We start from the raw sequence: 22,934 nt of genomic DNA, 5'->3' as shown, positions 1-22,934 counted from the left end.
AGTTGTCATAACAACTGGTGAGCTACATCTTCAAGTTGAAATAATTTATTTGCAGTTCACCTACATGAAGTATCTACAAAACAAACTTACTTTCATTTTGCTTTCAGCTTCCATTAATACAATTGTCTAGACACATGTTCAGTCTGCCTACACGACTGAAACACGGCTACCTTTTGAGAGGACAAACGTCGATGTTCCAGAATGGCACGTACAACTGGTAGTGCTCACACACCTGAGGTATTATGCACCAGAATAACTATAATACAGATGTGCCGTCGCTGCTTGTTTCTTTCCATTATGTCACACTGCTTAACTCCCCAAATGGTTACTCTAATATAAAGGACAGTTCTATTAATTAAAAATACCGCAGAAAACATTGTTTAAATTCTATCTCGCTGCTGAAAAAATCTAGCATGCGAAAATGCAAAGCATCACTCACATCAGATTTACCAGAATTATGGTAACATGAGCCCATTAAAACACTAAAAGATGGATTAAAATGTTAATCTTGTACCAACCCAAAATCTTCCCAGATAGAGATATTAAAAGTTTTTGTGAAAATCAGCTATTACTGAAAGATTAACACCTTGTTTTTCAAGTTTAAAGCAAATGAATCTGTCTTGCAGAATCATCAAAACTGTTTTGTGTTCTAGAAACAACACTGCAAATCTATATATTCCAAGATGAAAACATGCCAGAAGCTTGTCCATACAAAAGTTTTTCCAGAGTTAACAGGCTGGGGGTGGGGAAAAAACCCCCATAATAACTGTTACATATCTGACCACTGTTGCAAACCAGATGACCAACTTCAACGAACTGAAAATAGGTTAAGAAAGATCCAGACAGACACATCTATACCCTAAAACTCTTTTCCCTTTTGACAATCCTCCCACTGGCGTCTTGTACAGTACTGCTTCACAAACAGCCTGTCTATTTACCTACTTACTTTCCCCTTCTCTGAGGTCACACTGACTGAATCTTACTGTCAAAAAAATTTCTGGAACAAGTATATGCACCCACACAGCCACACACCTTGCAAAGCCCTAACAGCCCAGTGTTGTGAATACAGAGGTCTAGAATGCAGTGGGTAGGGAGATGATTTTTTTCTTTCTTTCTTTCTAACAGCAATCAAAGATACAAGGGCATACAAGAGTAACAGAACCAAACCACAGAGAAAAGTGACGGCTAGAACCGCGATGTAGTTTAGATTCTTCATCAAACACGAAAACGCTATTGACAAAACCATCACCTTTAGCAATGCTATTGATTGACGGATGCCTGCCCTTCCAGCCCCAGTTGATCAAGGTTCCTGCCAGCAAGGCTACCACCACATCACTACTGGGTCAACAGTATTGGGTGCATTGAGGAGATCACAGAACCCAAAGCCAGCAAGCTTGTCTTTGGAAGCAAGCTGTATTTAACACAAAAGCCCAAAGCACGTTTTGGAAAAGGCAGCATCTGGGGAACCTGTACAGAAGCCTGTGTAAGATGATAAGGCTCTGAACGTCAGCCAGCAAGCACAATACATTGCAACTGAGCTGTTCTGGTGGGCTTTGATGAGTTTACTCTCAGTACCAAGATAGGACTGTTTTAAACATGTACAATCTGAAAGACTCGACACCTTACAAGCACAGAATGGGGAAAGTACAAACTTTCTAGATACTATGCGCACCAACAATTATTCCTGGATGTTTTATACTCAACAGCCACTGGCAACACTGTCATCCCTTATGCCTCTCTCCTACGCCACTTAAGATTCCACTTCCCTCCGATGTCTCTTTAACAGCCTAGTACTGTTTATATTAGAGAACTGCGGTATTTATCTGAATACTAAAACCTGCTCAATGCTCTGCCCTACTGCAGAGAGTAAGGTTCCAGGGACTGTATACACCTCTATTAAACAAGCGTGTCTGTTGCCACTACTGATGCAAAATAAAGGCATATTTTAAATAGTATTAGGCTTTAAATTTGAGCAATGTTCTGAGCTTTCAACCCGCTTTAGCACTGTATGAAATAATGTATTTAAAATCCAGAGAAGGTATTCTGCTAATTTCAGTCAAACCCAAAGGTCTTTTTAGCTCTTGAAGCTAAAAGAAAAAAAATCAAATATCTATTTTGTCACGCACTTTGATCTACAGACCTTTAGAAAGTATCTGAAGTCAAGATAAGGCTCCGTTCTCCCTGAACCTTACAAAGCACACCACCTTGTCATGGCAGCCTTTAAAGGCACCACTACCCCCCCCGCAGACCTCATGACGGAACGAGTGAAACAGCAGCAAAGAGCCTATCTGTGTGCTCTGCCCAAAGCCTTAATGAACAAAGTCACTTCCCACTGCTCCATAGCATACACCAGGATAATGTTCCTCATCATACGGAAAGAATTGCAAATACGTAATTACTGGCTTATCCCTGCCACGTACTACCCTGCCTACCTGTCTTCCAGAGACGCAGACGGAGCCTAAGCAGAAGTGAAGTAAGTAGTTCTTCAGTACCTTTAAAAAAATAAAAATATGGCATGGGTGTTTCCCACTAAGGGTATTTTATTACCCAGTATTTTACAAGGGTTACTATTGCTACTATAGCACACCTACATTTAAATATATTCTGTTTGGAGCTGAGAAAAACATATTTCCATTGGAAGGAGCATCAAATGCAGCCAGACTATTTATCAAATATTTGTGTCAAGGCAAGAGAGACTATAAATCACGTACAGGGAAGTACAGATCTGCATTCCAGATGAAGGATAAGATAGTAGAAGGCATGTCACTTGCAGAGGAAACTGAATGGAGAGTCAACAAAATAAACAGAGAAGGATATTCAGAAATAATAGACCGTTCTCCTAAGCAATATTATAGTAATTCTTGCCCTCGATACATTCCCCTAGCCCTGCAAGATCAGTACTACAAACTGGGGAGGGCGGTACATTCCAGTTACAGGTACTTCCCAGCCAAGACAACAGGCCAAGACTAGGGGACTAATCATACCCTCTCTGCCCCTCCTTTCACTTGGATTATTTCCAAACTATTTTACCTCAAGACCAGGACAGTATGAACAAACTCCACATTTATTTGTCTGCGACTAGGACACAACAAAGACATGTTCACTCAGCACTTTTCACCATGTGTACAACACCTGCATTACAGTTTGTAAAGTTTACATTTTCTGTTATGTTTTTCATTCCACTAGCTTAACATTTTCAGCACTTTCTAATTGAAAAAGTACTATCAAACATCAATGCAAAAAAGACACTGAAGTCACTTCCATTTAAAACAAGTCCTATAAATATAAGTTGCGCAAATAATAAATATTCCATTTGTTTGGTCTTGGCTTCAAAAAAAAAAAAAAAGGAACAAGTGATCCCTGATCCTGTGATCTGATGATTTGCTGCAGCTGGCAGATATGTCAGTGTTTTGCTGGAGCTCTGTGACCTAATCTGTGAAACACTTAAGAGATAAAATAAAGCAAGGAGTTATGGACAAGGTGTTGTCCAGCTGGTCTGAGCTTTGTCATTAGATCTTGCAGAGAATTGTTGTGCTGTTATTTGGCAGCTACACTGTGCAGGCCAAGAGTTAAACAATGTCATTCTTCTATCCTAGTGCCCTACAATAAACTAGGGAATACTAGGAAAAGACTGGGGGGGGGTGGGCAATCTTCAGAGGTTGCAGTTCCATCCTTTCTGAGATTTAAAAGACTACCTCTACCCTCTCCCATCAGACACCTTTGAAAATAAATTAAGCAATGCCCTCCTCCACCAACTTGTAGAGTGATCTCCATGCTGCAGACATCCAAAAATAAATCCTAAAATGTCTCAAAAAGTATCAGAAAAATGAGTTTGCTATCAGCAGACTGGATTTCATTATGCAGCTATTCAAACCTCCACTGGAATATGTTTTTGGGAGCTGTAAATCAAAAGAGATTAGCATATCAGCATTCTCCAGTGTATCTCTACGATCTGTTTTGGTTATTCTTATGGCCTGAAAGCCTGCCCCTGCATCTAATGCCTAACGTAAATAAATTCTGCTGCAATTTCAACCCATAACTACTTGCTTTATTCATGATGGATATGGCAAGCTGACAAGCTTCTCTTTGCAGATACCTTTTAAAACATCTTTCCTCCACACCCGTACTTCAGTATTCCCTCACTGAAAGGCAACCTTAGCAGGTGGCTGGGGTTTTTTTGGGGGGGAGGGGGGGGAGGTGTCAGAGGGGAAGTCCCACAGACCACCCTGCATCCCAGCACTGTTTGGCAGCAGAAAAAGGATGTAATAACATATTCTGGGATCAAATATAGTCTTGTTTTTAAAAAACAAACACCCTCCCCCAACCGCTTCAATTTTACTGTTGAAGCTTTTAAGTTCAAAGCACTGATGATGAAAAAACTGATGCGACCCATCTACCAAGCATGACAGCTTGCAGGCAGTGACACGATGTCAGAGCTGGCTCCCAGTTATACCTGCAGGTAACTTTTTAAAGCTGCTTTATAGATCACCTGCTGATGTCTGATGAAACACGAGTTTTATAAAAGCATTCTAGAACTAAACAATCCAATTTTCCCCCCAGTCCGCACTCATGGTTTCTCTTTCACAGATTTTATCTTCTTTACAGATCTTGTTATACCCAGCCATAACTTTCCCAAAGTATGACGGTATCACAAACCAGACGAGGTACTTCTAGCTGAAGACCTACCGCTCCTCATCAGAATGGAAAAACTGTTTCGTTACCTCGCTTACAATGCTCTTTTATATGTTCCAGTATGACAAGTGAACGTTCATGACAATGATGCTGCTGACTCATGGTAAGTTAGGAACCATGACCCCTAAATACTCTCCCACAGAACTACTGCCTGGCCAGCTGTCACTTGTCTGTGTAAGGTAATATTCCTAAACACAGTAATTTGAACCTATCAATGCTATTGATTTCAGACCATTTCTTGAATTTGTCAAGATCATAGCATCTGTGTGTTCAATAAGAATAATACTTCAACATAAAGAAGTAAAAACACTGAAGAGTACACGACCTAGGACAGACTCCTTGATGTGAACACTCTTCCGCTGACCATACCCAAAGTCCTGCCTTTTTCTAGATGTTGTGAAGGGAAGCGCTCCTCAAGTCTGTTCATTGTTCTGGAACTTTTCCCACTCCCACAGGCTCTCAGTTCCCTAAATACTGTAGGACACATTCCATAAAGCCCAGCCAACCTGAAGCCATTGAAGTCGTCATTACCTGTTTCTCTACTTTTAAGTAGAGTTCAAAGTAAAGGAAAGACAGTTTTCCCAAACTAACAGTCAAGATCATAACACATTCAACATTTTCAGAGTGAGAGAGTTCCCTTGCTGAGTTTTTTAAGATTAGCATCAAAGGTCTTTTCAGACCACCTCACGTGAATCCTGATTAATCCCTTGACGATGGATGACGCATTAGAACACAATGGCAAAACACTCCTTTCTGCTGAAAGGCTGGAGACCTGTTGTAATCTTTACCATACAAATTCACCAGCAGCTTTGTGAATACCAGTAATTTATGTGCCTAGAATAATACCATATACCTCCACGGCAGACCCAGTCCTTTATTTACAAGTTAATTGTTCATCACAAACTGAAGATGACAAAATGCCAAGAGAGTGACGATCATTGCCACACGCTCCGTATGTTGCAACTATGCTATGAGGGTCACACAGATATGTGGGAAAGCAGTCCCTGCCACACTGCCTCTGTCCCCAGTGCCACTTATTCTTGGCCATACCATTATCCACCCTGACACTTACTAGCTACCTGAGCCTGGAGCACTTTTATTTTCAGCGTCTGTTCTAAGGGAAATTAATCTAAAATTCTTCAATTCTTCCTTTATTGGAAAAAGGGGATTCCTAAAACCAGGGACATGCATTTAAGACAACATTATATACATCCACCCACCCCTTAGCTTATTAACAGCCACCAACATCAGACCATAAAGTTACGATGCTCCTTCCAGGGTGGAGGATAAGACTATGAAAACACTGAACTATAAGTGACCAAAAGATTCAAGGAGGAAGAAAAAAAAAAAAAAAAGCAGCATTTTTGTTAAAATGACTGTAAATCCTAGAATTTCAGTAGCTTCTGGTGAACTTTCCAGTGTAGAACAGTCCCCGAGGCATAAGGTCATGCTCAACAAAATATTTGTTTCTCATTTATTGCAGAAAACCTCAGTTATGTTTGGATACACTGGTTCAAAGAATTTTTGTTAAGCCAGACCTTGGAAGCGCAACTATTTCAGATTAGTCATTTCATGGAACCGCATACACCAACACTTTGCAAATTCTTTTTGCTGTTTAATTGCAGAGAGGTCTAAGAAGCATAAAGTGTTAAAATTCTTCTTCTGACACTTCTGAAGGCCGGCTAGAGAAGGCAGGAACTGCAATAGTTAAGCATGCTTTAATCAAGAAATTCCAGTTTGGAGTGATACAGCCTGATTGCGAAGATGTATGATTAATTTAACCAATATGCTTCCCTTCCCACTTACTTGTCATGTTAATGGCCTCATCTAACCTAGAATTTTTAGGTCTGCACAGTGTTTGCACATGCATATATGGGGCGGTGGATACATAGCCACCATCAATCTCTACCTAAATCCTTTCCCAAAAATCTAGATTTATCTTCTGACCATACAGTAACTCATTAAAGTTTGGCACATTTTCACAGGAACATACTAACTTACAGAACACAAGCTAAACAACATCCTGGCATTCGTGAAGTATTCTAAGCAGGACCACGTTTCTGCCAACTTCACTGCTTTTCATCAAATCTGACAAGTAAAGGGAACATGCACTTCAATTACTCTTTACTGAAACCAAAGCCACATACGATTTAGTTAGTATCCTGGTCACTATGTAAGTGGCAGTATAACGTCTGCTTACACTGCTGTGTTAGCAGAACAAAATCTAAACCACTCCTGCCTCTACCAATAAATTAACGTAAAACTTAAAAATCTCAAACAAACTTCCCTGCTATACACACTGCACTTCAACTACAAAATTCAGTAACTATGACTTTCCCTGCCGAAGGCAACAGTCATCCCATAGTTTTGTTTTCACAAAGCCGTAAGAAAAAACTGTATCCATGCAAGAGCAGCCAGCGCTTCACTGAAGAGAGGTGCTTTATGTTTTAGCTCTACTGAACACAGTCAGCCTTTTTCCAATCTGCTCATACAAACGAATAAAGCGTGCCCTGAAGTACAGTTCACAACTAAGTCAATCCAGCAGCTACACAACCAACTTCAAACATCTTGTAACACTGATATTAAATCTAAAAAAGCTACTTTAACTCTTGAACCAATAGTTTTTGGTCACTTAGTAAAAGACAAGAACGACATTATCTGACATCGCACACTCCCGAACAAATTCATAGATCCAACCACAGTATTCTTCTGTATTGTATCCCACCGCTCTTGAAACATTTTTTACATTTCATAAAAACGCCAGTGAAGATTATTTTTCTGTAGTGACTTACTAACTTAAACCAGGAATTTCAAGAGGCAGTAAACCCACGTGCAAAGCAGTCACATCTGTGAGACAAGTTGACCATACCCTGTAAAATATTCTTAAAGTATTTTTACTACTCAGGAAGCCTGTGCTTCCACTTGATTTGTTATATATCACATCTGCATTCTGCTCCTCTTATTTCTGATACATCCACAGAAAAAACAGGACTCTTTTTTTCTTAAATGCCATCTGTTCCCTGCATATTTTTGCTTTAAGTTCTAATGTGATATCTGCAATGGAAACTTCTGTGTCACACAGGATTAAGACTACAAACCAGATGAATATAAAATGCAGAGGCTGCATTTTCCTCCAAATAGTTGTAAAAAAAAAAAAAAAGAAAAGAAAAGAAAAACAAACCTCCAAACATAGCAAAGTATCACCTGAAGCTTCTCTATTTTAAATGCAAAACTTCAAGAACTTCTCTTTTTAAGGTACTTTTCTCTAGGAACCATCAGAAAGAATGCGAGAGGAAAAACTGTTCTTCTTAAATCTGGTGATTTTATTTCTCGCTTCCACTGCTCTACACCTGTTTCCTTCCCAAGTCAGAGGCTGGAAGTTTGAAATACCGGTCTCCAAATGGATGAGTGCTGGGAACCTTTCACTGAAATACCAGCTGTATTCATTCATGAAGTAACATTTGCATAAGCCTTTTTTCATAACCACCTAACATTTTTACAGAAGCAATGTCAACTCTACAGAAAATTCAGCTTTGCTGCTCTTCGATTCTCTCAGCTGGTTCTTATCTCTGTACCCCCCCACGCTGTTTCCATACTTTGCCCAGTCGCTTGCAACGTTTCAGAGCGTTATCAACATTACTAACACTTGTGTCACTCAGACCACGGGGGCGGGGAAGGGAAGGCTGACTTACCTGGTCATCTTAACATAAAAATATTTTCAAGCAGTACTCTTAGATGATGCTACCATTACTTATAAGGATTTAAATAGCGACTGCTCCTCTACAGCTGTCGAAAAACTCCTAACTCGCGCAGACACCCATTAACTACTCTAAAATGGTTCCAAACCAGCTCATTACTAAACTGAGTCGGCTCCAAAGTCTTAAACGCCTCTCGGAGATGCCAGGTGTGACCGGGGCTGCTGCGACCGGGCCCGGCCGCAGCCGCGTTAAGTTCGGCCGCACGGGACCTGGGGCCAACTCGGCGCAGAACACGCCGGGCGCGCAGAAATAACTTTCCCGTTGGAAAAGGGCCGCCCCCCGCTCACGGCCAGGCGCCGGTCCTGAGCCAGCAGCTCACCGGCGGCCCCGGACAAGCCCCCCGGCCCCGGCCCCCGCAGCGGGCTGGCAGCAGGCCGGGGGGGACGGGGCCCGGCTGCCCGCGGCACACGTGTCACTGCCGGGCGCCGGCCGCCCCCTCCCGCCGCGGGCTGCCGGAAAGAGCGGCCGTCAGTCCCGCGGAGGCGAAGGGAAGCGGCCCGAGCCAGCGCGGCTCACCCAGTTTCGTTTCCAGTTCGCGATCAAAACAGACGGCAGCGGGGGCGCCCCTGCCGCGGGCGCTCCGCCCGCCCCGGGGCCGCCGCGCAGGAAGCCCCGGCCCGGCCCCCCGGGGACTTCACCCCACCGCCCCGGCGGAACGCGGCGTTCCGGCCCTGCCCCCCCCCCCCCCGCCGCCGCGCACCCCACCGGCCGGCCCGATGACAGGACGAGGCTGAACTCCGGGCGAGCGCCAGGAGGGCCGCGGCGGCGCCAGGCGCTGGGAACTTCCCAGCCAAGCAGGAAACAATAAGCGATGGAGCCTCGGCCCCAGCCGCCCTCCCCGGCCCGGCCCGGGGCCCTGCCCCGCAGAGAGCTCCTCGCTGCCGCCGCCGGGAGCCGGCTCCCCCCGGCCCGCCGCGGCTGAGGGGCGGGGGTGGGCGCGCGGCGCGGCCGAGGGCGGAGGGAGCCCCCCCGGCGGCCGCACCGCCCCCGCCGCCGCCGCCAGTGGGGTCCCGGCCTGGCGGGAGGCCGATCCCGGGCCGCTGCGAGGCCGCCGAGCCGGCGAGGAGCGGCGGGCCGGGCCGCGGGCCGGCGGCCGGCGGGGCCGCGCGGGAAGGCGCGGCGGGGCGCCGGGAGGAGGGGTGTGGGAGCCGCACTCACCGGCCAGGCCCCTCTCGCTGCCTCCTGCGGCCCCAGAACCATAACAAAGCTCTGCCCAAAATGGCTGCCCGGCCCTGCCCGGCCGGGGGCCGGAGGGGGCGGGGCCTGCGAGCGCGCGGGGCGGGGCCAGGAGGCGGAAGGGACACGCCCCCTCCGGCTCCCCCGCCGGCCACGCGGAGCGCTCCCCGCCCCCGCCCCGGCCTGGGAGAGGGGCGCGCGCGCACCCCTCGCCCCGCCAATCAGAGCGGCGGCACGCACCGCCCTCGGCGACTCCCGGTCGCCACCGGAGGCTGCGCGTCCCGCAAGGCCGCGCGCCCGCCCGCCCGCCGCGGGGCAGGCTGGGGTTTGTAGTCCGCCCGCGCGCCTCTCCGTGGGGCGTGGCTCGCCCGCGCCGGAGGTCCCGGGACACGGTGAGCAGCAGCGCCCCCCCCCCGCCCCGGCGGCAGCGCAGGCCCTTGCCGCCCCCCCTGCCAGCTGCCGGGCCGGGAGCGAGCAGGGCCGCTGCGGCGACAGGGGAAGGAGCGTGCCTTGCCGGCTCCGCTGCCCCCGGTGCCAAACACGCCAGCGACTGGCACCTCCGGCTCCGGGGGGTGCCACGCACGCCTGGGCGCTTCCCCGGCCTGGCGGAACAAAAGGTGCCGCGCCTGTTCCTGCCCGGGCTCGTACCGCGGAGCGCCGGGCCCCGCCGGAACGCTTCCTGGGGCACCGGAAGCCGCGTCAGCGGGGACCGGTGGGCACCGGCGGGGCAGGGGCCTAGCGGCAGGCACAGCCTGGCACTCGCAGTAGCGGCACCCTCCGTGCCACCCCGGGGCAGCCGCCTCGCCCCCATCCCGGACACAGAGCCCCCATCCTCCCCCTGCGTGCTGGGGCCTGGGGCGCGCGGAGCCCCCCTGCTCCGGAGCAGCAGCACCGGGAACGCGGGGAGTCAGGTCCACCGGCAGGCTGCTCGCCTGGCCCGGTCAGGGGCAGGGTCCCTGCCCCTGCCTTGCAGCAACCGGCCGTTCCTCAGCTGCGCGCAGCCTTTGTCCCGCGAAGAGGAGGCGACCCGTAAGTGCGAAGCCATCGCCTGTTCCCCTGATGCTCGGTTCTTTAACTCCTTATGGGTTTTGTAACAATTATTACGCTTTTAGAACTTCAGGTCTAGGGCTACTCGAAACTAAATATTCGGTAGTGGGTAAATAAGGATTGAGTACGCATTTGTCTGTAAATACGCACCTGTAAGAGTGGCATCTGGTAAGTCTAGGCTGTGACTTTGGACGTAAGACAAACTTGGCTTTTCATCAGTTTCAGGCCTTCTCATCAACTTTTCTGTTTCAGGCCTTGAGAAAACAAGTATGTTTCCTCTCATACAACGATGCTGCTTCCACACACCTTTCAAAGTAAGTTTCTGCAGGTTTTTTTGGTGTCTGTTTTTATTTAGAAGTAAAATAGCAAAAGATATGACTTGAGCCGTGACTTACAAGTTGGAGTAGCCACATGTTTATCAGTCAGCTTTTCTGAGAGGATTCCTAGTTTCTACAGTAGCTTTTAGCTAAAGCTATTTCTTCTATAAAAAGAAAACTTTATTGTCTAAAGGTCTTTTTTTTCTTCTCTCTTTTTGGTAGTCAGGGGATAGTAGCTGGTTTCGGGGGTGACTATGTCCTGCTTCTGTAATGGTTTTATATTCTACTCTGAAACAGAGCAGTTAAGATACTAACTTAAAAATGCCTAAAGAATTCATGCGTGGGTGGAAGAATAGGTGGATATACAAACCATTTGTAGTGAGTAAGGTTTGCTTACTATGAAGAGCCTAGTTGCTCTTTATCGGCTAGGTTGTGAAAGCTGTGTTGGTTAGCTTAGGTAGTTAAGTTAAAAACACCTGAAAACTGAGATGAAGGGCAGTTGTGACTTGACTTGGAAAACTACTTGGTGTAGTATTTCATAGGTAGCTTAGGTAACTGTGGATCCATGAGCCTGCATTGTAAGGTGGTCAGAACAAGTTTTATACTTGCAGCTCCAGAAGTTAACCAGTCCCAGACTACTACTGTATGGAAAGAATAAGACAACTTGGTCTTCTCTTGGCCTCCAGCTGCAGAGAGGTATGTGTCCTCTCTCAAGACCTCCAAGCCTCAACCCAACATCAGTATATGCAACCAAGCTCCAGGCTTTTCACACCTCTCTCCCCTTCTTCAAGAAGAAAACTCCCAAAGAATCTGAGACCAAAGATTTGGGCGTCTTCAAACGAAGTATGGAATCACTCAAGGATTCTCCCAAGCCAGCCCTTTACTTGAGCCTCGCAGGGCTAATTCCGTTTGTTTCTGTGCCACTGGTAATGGCCACCCAAGGGACCTACTACCCCGAGCTGGTGTTTGCTCAGGTTATGTATGGTGCCGCAACAGTCTCTTTCATAGGAGGAATGAGGTGGGGGTTTGCTCTCCCAGAAAACAGCCCGGCCAAGCCAGACTGGATGAACCTGGCTAACAGTACAGTTCCTGCAATCTTTGCCTGTCAAGCCTTACTTCTTAAAGATGTCACTGAAGGTGCAGTAATGCTAATAATAGCCTTAGGGATAGCACTACATTATGACGTTTCCCTTCTTCCCCCTTATCCTAGGTGGTTCAAAGTACTGAGGGTAGTGGGAACAGTGGTGATGGTATTATCACTGTTAGCTACTCTAACGCTGAAGGTTATTTTAGAGGAGCAGCCAAGTAACACAAGACCTAAATGGCAGAACACAAAATAATAAATCAATAGGACGAAGCTATTGGCCAATAAGGTTGTATTGAGTTCCAGGGGAAATAAAACTTACTTGTGCTTAGAAGTAGTAAGATGGGCAGGGATCAAGATGCTTATTCACAAAGCAAATGACTTAAGTGAGTTTAGGAGGGAAGGATTGTGAATAGCAATGACTTCCAAGGCAGGCATGAGTCTGTCCTTACCCGTAGAACAAAGCATCACTCTTCAGTGAGATGTTACTGTCATACGAATTTAAAATGGAGATTCAAATGACATGCCGAATTATTAAAGTATCTGGTTTAACTATAACGTGTGATGTTCTGTGGTGAGGAAAACAACTGCACAGTCATGAACAGTAATGAGGTGAAAGCAGTTCTTCTAGCTTAGTGTTTAAAGAAGCAGCAGAAAATTATGCAAAAGTACATACATGTCTGATTCCTATGTGGTGGAAGACTCTTGTCTTACTCCAGCTGAGAAGGTGCTGAAAATGATACGTGGTTAAGTGCTAGTCAGGTAAGAACGGATAGGTAAGGTTTGTTTGCAGCGGCAAGCTGAGGTCAGCACTTACCTGAAACACGTCATCCAGCTGCTGTGACGGAGTGGGGAAAGCCTTCTAGCATTGTATCTTCAACAAGGTGCCACAAGACAAAGTTGTCTTCCTACTTGAGCTTAAATAAAAAAGGATACCTGGGCCATCTGTTCCTAGGTTTTATTTGCGCTTAGGGCTGCCTAGCCAAGGAAGCTGCATGCAACATAGCCATCAAGATCTATCATACTCCTACATTAAAGTATTATCACGTGGTGATATGACATATGGACTTAACTGCTGGTGCTAAGGGGTCAGATAATGGGATTGAATGTAGTTTATGCCTTCCTCCTCCTCAAAATTAGTTTTATTGGAGCACCTGGGACAGGTACAAATGGACTTGTAGCCTGCAAACACCGCATGATGGGTCAGTTATTGAAAACACTGCAGAAACGTGTTATTTCTACTTGAGTCTTTCTAACGTGTCATTTAGGGAAGAAGATACAGCCTAAGTCACGGGGATTTTCTTTTCTTGCCTCAGCTACCTCAAGAAACCTTAAAGTTATATGTGGGCATGTTTACTGTAGGCTTTGTATCTTAAGTATTCTTTAAGTACACTGTAAGATGCAAAAAGACAGCTGAAGTGACAGCCACACACAGTTTTAGGACCAGTTTAGGTAATCCTCAGTTCTCCTAAAGCACTGCTCCTTCAGTGTTCTATACACAATAAAGCACATACTGTGATTTAAAATATTATCGGTTCATTCTGCAAAGAACAGAATTTCCAGTAAAAAAAAAAAAAAAAATCTATTCTATGAAAGTGGCAGTGATACAGCTCATGATGATAGGAAAACAAATATTCAAGAGTATTCCACAGTTAGTTTTGAAAATGCATTTTATTATGAAAAGCTGTTTAAAACAAGCCTGAACTTGGAGAAAAAAAAAAAAGAGACAGCATAGACATTAGTTTACACACGTAAGAAATCTTTTGAAGTAAAAGCACACACAAGATTATAGAATGGTCAAGAGAAACAAATGCTCCATCTACATGTTTTAGCCTGGCAATCTCCCAACCCTATGTTAGAATGCAATACCTAGATTCTTAAGCTACCTGCAACACTCACCTTGGAGGATTTTATTCATGTATTGATTTGTTAATTTTACACAGGGGATATTGACCTACACAGTGCAGGCTTCCTGTTTTGTGATATTCCAGCTGTGGTTTTGTGTTCTAGTCTTCTATCAAAGTTCAAACAGCCTTTTCAGACTCCATCCAGTTCATCCGCAAGTGTGCAGAAAATGCAGTCGTTGTGCAAAAAGCAACTTCAAGTATGTTAATTAAATGAATCTAGAACTAACTCCAAACTCCTAGTAGTATTGTTCTAAGTGTATCCAAGCTAAATACAAACTCCTTAAAACACAGTAATAGCATCACTTTTAATGCTGAATGCAGCTGAATCTATCATCAAAAACTCCATCCACTCAAATCTGGAAGAGACAGGATACAAGATGTAGCAAAGATGAACAAAGCGTGTACCTTTTAGAATAGCACATATTCCAATGCCAAGTCTCAGCATGTGTCACACAGGGTAAAAACACAATTAACTACAGCGTGAGGGGGAAAGGGCAAAAGGCTTTCCCTGTATTTTTATACTAACAGCAGTACTAAACAGAACAGCTAATCTAATGAGTAGCATTTCTATATAAAATTCATCAGAGCTTACTCAAAAAGGAGCTCTGCTGTCACCACTGAAACCACTGAGAAGAAAAGCCTATGCTGAAGTGTAATGGCATTATTAGAACTGTGAAAATAACCTTCCAGAACAGGAATTTTTCAGCCACTCACCATCCAAGTTAGTGCAGCGGCCAGAAAGTAAATACCCCAATTCACATTTAATGCCCATCATGTCCAGCAGCGGACAAGAGGCTCAAATGCGTCAAGGTCGTAAGTAGAGGTACTAAGTCTTCCCCATCTGTTTTCTCTTGTTTTCTGCCAAAAAAGGACAACTAATGCTAACCAAGTAAGCCCATCTGCTTTTATCTATAGGTAACTCCTAGCTGTCTAGAGTAACCTTCTGGATTATAAGGCCAGCTAAAGACGCTAGCTTTGGTGCACCTTAGAGAGTTAACAGCTTGATTAATGTCTCTGAATGTGCTGGAATGATTTCTTCAGATTTTTACAAGGTAAATTTGCCATTTATTTCAGTAAGCTTAATCCAGTCGTAAGAGGCATTCCTACTCTTAACAGAATACTTCCCAAGACAGACATTGGATAAGCCAATTTACTATGAAGGGCAAGAGTGGTAATATTTCTTTTTGCTCAGGGAAATCCCTCAGATTTAACTCTCCCTTGTCTCTACAAAAGCTCCTGTGTTAGAAGAGGTTTCTGGCCAATGAAACTGGAAATATGAGGAGACACGATTTACTCATTCTTTGTCTTCTCTGTGTTTTACAGCACAGCTACACCTCCTTCGCAGCGACTGGTAATCATGTTGGCAATTTCAGTCCAACTGTCCATATGAGGGTTATAAGCTTCAACAGAGTCCGAGGTTACTGGAGCAGCAAAATCATGACTGGGAGCTCGGCCTCCCGAGGCATAAAGAAATCCATTCACAGCCACAACACAGACGCCAGCTCTTGGTACCTTCATTGACGCAACTTCAACCCACTTTTCCTAATGAGAAGGTGAAAGAGTCAACAAGTAGGTTGAGGGCAATTCTGGTAAAAGTAACGTTTAAAGCTTAAAGACTGAAACATACGCAAAGCACACTACGCATATGCTTCACAGGCTCAAATATGGCATGTGTACAGTATCAAGAGGATTATCAAGACTGGAATGACAACATTTTGACAAGTGGCCCAAATCCTGCTAGTCGCTAAAAAGCAGATCACATACTATCCATACACAACAACCCTCCCTTTCTTTGGGCACTGCAAGATGCAGTCTGTCTCCAAAATGGAGAACTGCTACACAGTTTGAGGTGGGAAATAAGGAAAACTAGATTCAATTCCAAGAATAGAACAGAGTGGCACACTGGATTATGTTCTGCTTGTAACAGTGGCTACTGTTCCAAAGAGCATCATAGAAACATGAGTAACAACAGTCGGGAGTAATTTCTTACCTTACTCAAAAGTGTTCAAAGTGATTTTTCTAGTCACGCTGAAACACCACTACATTTTGATGCATAAGAAAGATCCTCAGCTTTTGCAACAAAGGGCAACTCTTACTTTTTCAGGGAGCTTTTTCTCTCTAGTCAGATTATTGACCATTCTATTGCAGAGGGGGAATCTATCCCCCCATCTTAACCCTAAGAAGTGTTTACCAAACTGCAGTATTATCTATGCATCATCAGTACTGGTGAGCTTTCAGTTTCCCAAAAGCATGCATACAATCTTTGTAAACACCTCACTAAGCCAAATAGCAAGATTCTACAGACTGGTTAGGACAGACAGACCCTGAGGTCACCAAAGCTTTGTTTCACTCTGATTACCAGCCAGTAGTGAAAAGAAAATGTAATTTCCAACTTTTTTTCTTTTTAAAGGAAGCAGGCTACCTCTGTAGCATCTTACACGAAGTTGATGCAATCTACATTTATGAGAGGAAGGGACTCTACCATACCTCTTCAAAGGAGTATTTTTCTACAGTAGCTAGCGCATCCTGAGATTCATTCCAGCCTCCCACAGCATAGATACAATCGTTGAGAGCGGCTACACCGAGATACGCTCTTCGGGTGCCCATTGGAGCGAGCTCAGACCAACGTTTAGATATTGGGTCGTAGACTTCAACAGAACGTAGCTCTACTCCTTCATTGCTGATACCACCGACAACATAAATTAAACCTGTAGAAACAAAATTTCTTCTCTGTTAGGTTTCCTAACACAAAGGTTTGAAAGACAGAAAATGTTTGTCACAATACAAGTTTCAGCTTGACATTAAGATGCCTTAAGCATGCCAGATTAAAATCCTCCATTTGTCCAGTAGCACCATACATAAAGCTTTTTTTTATTAGTAACTTGAGGCTCAGGCACTAGAAGCTCTTGATGGAAGCAGCAATTAATCAAGTGCAACGGAGAGAATTCAGAAGGCTGCAACTGCTGACCAGGTCTGGATGTCTTTAGACATGACGATCTTAAAATAATCTGTGGCAATTCATGATCGTCACAAACAAACATATACAAACCTACATATGGAAGGTAAATAAAAACAGTATCTGGAAGCACAGTCAACTATTAAAAGACTAGCTGGGTAACAGTTTTTACATGGCTTCCAGTATGGTTTTCATGAGATAAAAGGCAGAAGACAAAGAACTTCATAGTCTTTAAGTTCTGCAGAGTGAAAAATACGGTACAAGAACAAGTAAGCAAGGCACAAGCGTGAGCAATTGACAGCACAGTACAAGACAAAAGTAAAAGTCATGACTGAAACATAAAGCTTCAAAATCCAATGGCTCTTGGAACTATTTAACAATATTCACCTTGCATTTCACAACACCCAAAGCAGTAACGAGGCACAGCCATGCTTCCCACCACATCCCAACTATTTTCTTCAGGATCAAATCTCTCAATTGTGTTGCCAATCTCTGCTCCAACCCAACCTCCTGCAAATAATAGCAAACACAGGGAAGAATTTAGTGGCATGAAGCTGCATGTTAGCCACATTTTTAGACGTATGGTGCACTTTTCCAGGACAGACTAATTCTGAAACCAGCACACAATCTACAATGGAAATAAATTACAATTGAGCAATAACTAATCCACAAAGATTTGGTATACTAATGCTCATGTGAACAGCTGTTTTTCCAAACTTAAGTTTGCAAATTCGCAACACCAAGATGTAATATTTAAGATCAAATCAATTTACAAGTTCCATGAATTAACACATTTAACATTAACTTCATCCAGTGTGGTGGTTTGACCCTGGCTGGATGCCAGGTGCCCACCAAAACTGCTCAGTCACTCCCCTCCTCAACCAGAGAGGGGAGAGAAAATATAACCAAAGGCTCGTGCACCAAGATAAGGACAGGGAGATCACTCAGCAATTACTGTCACAGGAAAAACAGACTCGACTTGGGGAAAATTAGTTTAATTTATTACCATTCAAATCAGAAAAACACATTCCTCCCCACCCCTCCCTTCTTCCCAGGCTTAACTTAGTTCCCAGTTTCTCTATGACGGGGAATGGGGGTTACAATCAGTTCATCACAGGTTGTTTCTGCCACTCCTTCTTCCTCACACTCTTCCCCTGCTTCACTGTGGGGTCTCTCCCGTGGGAGACGGTGCTCCATGAATTCCAACATGAGTCCTTCCCATGGGCTGCAGTTCTTCACTTGCTGCCCCAGCGTGGGTCCCTCCCATGAGCACCATCGAAAAATGTCCTTCGGGCACAGACTGCTTCAGTGTAGGTCCTCTGCAGGGTCACAAGCCCTGCCAGAAAATCTCCTTCAATGTGGGTTGCCCAGAGCCTCCTTTGGGCATTCCCCTGCTCTGGCATGGGGTTTTTCATGGGCTGCAGGAGGGTATCTGCTCTGCCATTAACCTCCATGGGCTGAGGGGACACAGCCTGCCTCACCGTGGTCTTCACCACAGGCTGCAGGGGAATCTCTGCTCTGGTGCCTGGAGCCCTCCCTGCCCCTCCTTCTTCACTGACCTTGGTGTCTGCAGAGTTGTTGCTCGCACACAGTCTCACTCCTCTCACTGATGCAGATTTCTCCCACCCTTCTTAATACGCTATCACAGAGGCACTATCACCGTCACTGATTAGCTCAGCCTTGGCCAGTGGTGGGTCTGTCGGAGCTGGCTGGCATTGGCTCCATCGGACATGGGGAAAACTTCTAGCATCAATTTACAAGTTCCATGAATTAACCTTCAAAATTAACTTCACCTAGAAAAAACCCAAAACTTACCTAAAGCATAGATAGCACCATAGCACGCGCACACTCCCAGTCCACAACGGGGATGGTTCATGGAAGCCACAGTGGTCCACTGCTTAGTAACAGGATCATAACATTCAGTACAGTCAAAAATCATCGAGTCCTTCTCACCTGCACAGTAAGATCAAAAACAGAGACAGGGTAAGCACAATGTTTTGCACTGCAGATATAGAAGAGTTCTTCAACTCCTTCCAGGACAGACAGCATTTGAATACAACAACATCTTTTAGCTAGCCAAATGGCCAAAGTAGCAAAAGCTTTGTTTATATCCAGAACTGAATCACCACTAGGAACAGCTTTCATCAACAGTTCCCTAAAACATTACTAAAAACATCAGAGGGGTGGACAACCGCAGTGCTATGCACTTTTTACTCTGCAGCACAACTGACAGGGTTTTCAAGACCAAAGAATGTGTTTTGTGGTGACAAAAAACAGTAGACATATGCATTCTTTAACAATGGGCTGGAATAGCTACTCATCGCACCCTTGTGCAAACATACACAACAAGCCTTTCCAGGTAGGCAGGTCACAAGCCTTTTACACTATGGGCGTCTGCTAGACTACAAGTGAGAAAAGAAATGCTCTTAGGGATGGTACACAAAGTCTGCAGAATATCCATCACCTCTCAGTATACCTGCACATGTCCATACACTTACCTGTGAGCTGCTACACCATAAGGGGAGAGCAGCTTAGTAAAAAAATGGCGAACACAGGAGCCCAAACAGGCATTCACAGGGCACTGTCAGTAGAGCACCAAGGAACTGCAATTCAATTGTTATTACATCTGTTGTATTATCTACTGTTGGGTTCCTCAGAACCAATTACAGGAAGAAGAATTTTAAAAATCCCCACCCACGAGTTCTATAGCATCCATGTAACAAAGAAAGCACAGTTCAGCTGTTACCTCCAATGGCATAGACCATTCCTCCCACCACAGCCACACCCAGCCCACTCCGGGCCTGGTGGAGAGAGGACACTGTGGTCCAGTAGTGGCTGAAGGTGTCAAATCGCTCCACACAGCTGAGGGCTCTACTATCACTCCAGCGCCCTCCTTGCAGCCGGGTGTACCCACCTAGAAAGTAAGTGAAAAGATCATGGCTGAGTAATAGCTTCCTGCTTATCCCCATGCTCCTATATCTAAACCATTGAAAAAATTACAGTAACAGCCATTAGACACTTTCAGTAGGAACTGGACTTTTCCACGTAGCATTGTTTCTCCAGCACACAAGGAAGAACGGTTCCCTTGAGGGTCATGTAACTTGTTCCTGAGCTGACCACTTCAAAACACTACAAATATTACCATTGACGTTCTTACTAAAACACAGACACCAGCCAACAGCCTTTGCTACCATAAGTCGGTATTACTTCCCCATAGGGTGAAACGAGCATTCCCTTCCAATACAAAGCTGCAGTTTTGCTGAAAACTTGCGATTTCAAGTATCCTATCACATGAACCAAGGTATGCTAGATAAACTTCAGCCTTCAGAAGAACAGAGAGTGCAGTAAATGCGCATACACCATTCCAGCACTGAACCCTGGGCAAATCTTTTCCTGATTTGCAGCTTACCACCCAAGACAAATAATTTCTGAAAGACAAATCTAGGCTTTGAATGCCATGTCATAATAGCAAGAAATGTGAATGCTGCACTTCTGCGCAATTCTAAGCTGAAAGCAGCTCACATGGTCACTCAGCGAGATGAAACATTTTGCTATTTTTTGATTAAAAAAAGTCCAGTATCTCCTACTTCAGTACTGTAATATGAGATACTACTTCATAACTTGTTTTACAAGGTTCAAACAGTCACATTCTAACCTACTGCATAAAGGTACTTCCTGGCTTTCCTCCGGGGACGACCTTTAGAAGCTTGCAGAAAACTGCTGATCTTGTTCTCTTTTGGAGATTTACACACTTCACAATATTCTTTCAACAGAGTTTGCAGGGCCACCCGAAGGCTGAAATCTGGAATACCTTGAGGAAATAAGCAGAATAAAAAAGGCACAGTGAAAAGTTACAGACAGTAAGTAACTCAGTTGTAGAAAAGTTACTAGCTTCTCCTAAATTCGCAGACAAATCAAGATTGCTTGCTTTTACAGGACTTTTTCAAAAGCACGTTTTTAAAGTAAGCTGTGCTTATTTGTTAAAAAATAGGACTCGTTTGCTTGGGAGTAAACATTTTCACTCATGATGCTATTAACCTAAAAGAAATCCATCAAAACACAGTAACTCTGAACAACACACAGCTCGCTCAAATACAAGCACCTGATGTTCTTTCTCTCCTTCTTTCACTTACTTTCTATGTACTTTAACAGCCTTTGTGCTGGTAGCAGCGGGAATCGAACGGGCTCCAGTACTTCCACGACGTATTTCTTCCTTTTCCCCACATCCTTCAAAATCCACTGCATTGCCGCTAAGAAAACCTGGTACTCGTCCTCGATGCTCAGGTCCTCGCTTCGCAGGATCTTAATCAGCTGCTCTTTTGTCAGCGCCAGGAACTCCTCCCCGCTCTGCACCTCCAGGAAGTGCGCGTGGATGTAGCTCTCGGTGAACTCCATCAAGTCGTGACAGGCGATCTGCTCGGAGAACTGGAAGAGGCCGATGCAGTTCAGCGGGTCGATCTGCCCCTTCAGGAACTCGCAGCACAGCTCCACCACCTCGGTGAGCTGCAGCATGTCGGCGGCGACGATCAGCTCCTGCACGTTGTGCTCCCCGATGCTCACCACCCCTGCGGGCACGCACACGGCAGCGGGGCTCCGCTCGAGGCTGCGGCCCTCGGGCCACCGCCGGGCAACCGGCCCCGCCGCCCCCCTCGGCCCTTACCTGTGTAGATGAAGTCGAGGAGCGTGTGGAAGGTGCCCGCCTCGACGCCCGCGATCCGCACCACGTCGCGGCCGGACTCCTTCATGCCACCCGCGAAGAGCGCCGCGAAGTACGGGCTGCTGGCCGCCAGCACCAGCCGGTGCACGGCGAACGCCTCCGGGCCCACCTCCAGCCGCACGTCGCAGAAGCTCTGCCCGGCCCGCAGCCGGTTGATCTGGGCCAGGAGGAGGCGGGCGTGCCGGTCGGAGAAGGAGCTCCCGCCGCCCTTCGCGGCCGCTGCGCACGCCATAGCCCTCCCTCCCTCAGGCGGCGGCGGCGGCGCCTCTCCCCCGCCGTCCCCTGCCGCCCGCGGGCGCTTGGCGCATGCGCAACGGCACCCCGCGCTGCCGGCCCGCGGCGCATGCGCGGGGGGGAGGGGCGGGCGCGCGGGGGCTGTTGGCGGGAAGGGTTGCTCGTCTCGCTGAGGCGAGCAGGGGGCTGGCGGGGGTGGGTTGTGCACAAGGGCTTGCTGAGGGGTGTTCTTCGTGCTGAGCGCCCTTCTCCCTCAGGGGGCCTAAGAGGTGGATCTGCTCTGGTTGTGGTACATCCGTGTGAGCCTTACTCTCTGTGCTTGCCTAGTCACTTGGCCCTGTGAGGCCTGTTCAACCCCCACGGGTGCCTCTGGCTGCTGCACCATGGGCTGGCTGCCTGCTCTGTGAGGAGCTTTGTCAGTGGTTAAAGCTGGTCCTCTGATGGGTTTGCTTACTGCGCCTGGTGCTGATGTCACCTTGTTCACTAACTTCACAGTTTCTGTCCCTCAGTTGTATTCCCTTCAGGCATGCTTTTGCACACTGGATTTCTAGCTGCCTTAATCTGTGCTTGTGAGAGAGAAACCTGGCAGTGTTGGTGAGTAACCACAGCTACTGTCTGCCTGGGGAAACCCCAGAGATGGAAGGTGGGAGAACTGCCTGTCCTTTGCTCAGTGCTGGCATCAGAGCCAACCGACCAGAGGTGGAACTGGCCCACGCACCCACTCTGTAATGTCGTGCCATGTTTGGGCCTTCCTCATCATTCCAGCACTGATGTTTCATCGCAGAGCATGCTTCCACCTTAGTCTGTATAATTCACTGAGTCACCACATGCCTGAGCACTGACCAAAGGATGAGCATCACATACTGAGTTACAGGCACACGATCACGGGGTCTGGCAGAGCTGGCACTGATCCTGAGAGAAAAGCATCCCTCCTGAGCTTTCCACAACTGTTCCAGCAGCATGACATGCAACATGACATGCAGCCGCAGCAAAAAGCAATCAGAGAGCCTCTTGGAATGCTTCCATATCTATTTACTGTGAGGCTG

General features: G+C 46.2%; 3 protein-coding genes across 5 annotated transcripts in view; 1 reads left to right on the top strand and 2 right to left on the bottom strand.

The window, feature by feature from the left end:
- Positions 1 to 9,761, bottom strand: part of GPBP1L1 (GC-rich promoter binding protein 1 like 1) — a 35,196-nt gene extending 25,435 nt beyond the window's left edge. The window contains exon 1 of the mRNA XM_056355619.1: positions 9,609 to 9,761. The gene's annotated coding sequence lies outside the window, so the exon portion shown is untranslated. The remainder of the gene's footprint in view (positions 1 to 9,608) is intronic.
- Positions 1 to 21,964, bottom strand: part of IPP (intracisternal A particle-promoted polypeptide) — a 96,760-nt gene extending 74,796 nt beyond the window's left edge. The window contains exons 1-8 of one of the 2 annotated variants that reach the window (XR_008824617.1): positions 21,598 to 21,961; positions 21,071 to 21,502; positions 20,593 to 20,748; positions 19,684 to 19,851; positions 18,753 to 18,890; positions 17,325 to 17,447; positions 16,469 to 16,689; positions 15,426 to 15,523 (exon numbers count right to left, since the gene is read on the bottom strand). Coding sequence is in view for 1 of the 2 variants with exons in the window: in XM_056355618.1 (XP_056211593.1) it covers positions 15,299 to 15,523; positions 16,469 to 16,689; positions 17,325 to 17,447; positions 18,753 to 18,890; positions 19,684 to 19,851; positions 20,593 to 20,748; positions 21,071 to 21,502; positions 21,598 to 21,886 (1,752 nt within the window). In the remaining variant the exon portion in view is untranslated. Of the gene's footprint in view, positions 1 to 13,726; positions 15,524 to 16,468; positions 16,690 to 17,324; positions 17,448 to 18,752; positions 18,891 to 19,683; positions 19,852 to 20,592; positions 20,749 to 21,070; positions 21,503 to 21,597 lie in introns of those variants that run through there. The other variant, XM_056355618.1, reaches the window with a different exon arrangement.
- On the top strand, positions 9,952 to 12,632 carry TMEM69 (transmembrane protein 69). Of its 2 annotated transcripts, none has more exons than XM_056355626.1 (3): positions 9,952 to 10,018; positions 10,926 to 10,987; positions 11,602 to 12,632. In XM_056355626.1, exons 2-3 carry the CDS (start codon positions 10,943 to 10,945, stop codon positions 12,328 to 12,330), a joined length of 774 nt encoding a protein of 257 aa, XP_056211601.1. In that variant the 5' UTR covers positions 9,952 to 10,018; positions 10,926 to 10,942; the 3' UTR covers positions 12,331 to 12,632. The 2 variants fall into 2 exon arrangements, with proteins under 2 accessions (XP_056211601.1, XP_056211600.1); XM_056355625.1 differs by lacking the exon at positions 9,952 to 10,018 and adding an exon at positions 10,086 to 10,655.
- Positions 21,965 to 22,934: the final 970 nt, after the last annotated feature.

The sequence above is a fragment of the Falco biarmicus genome, chromosome 11 (genome assembly GCF_023638135.1).
Source record: "Falco biarmicus isolate bFalBia1 chromosome 11, bFalBia1.pri, whole genome shotgun sequence".
Classification (NCBI taxonomy): Eukaryota; Metazoa; Chordata; class Aves; order Falconiformes; family Falconidae; genus Falco; species Falco biarmicus.
Note: the sequence above shows the minus strand (reverse complement) of the source record. Positions and strands in the feature narration are given on the sequence as shown.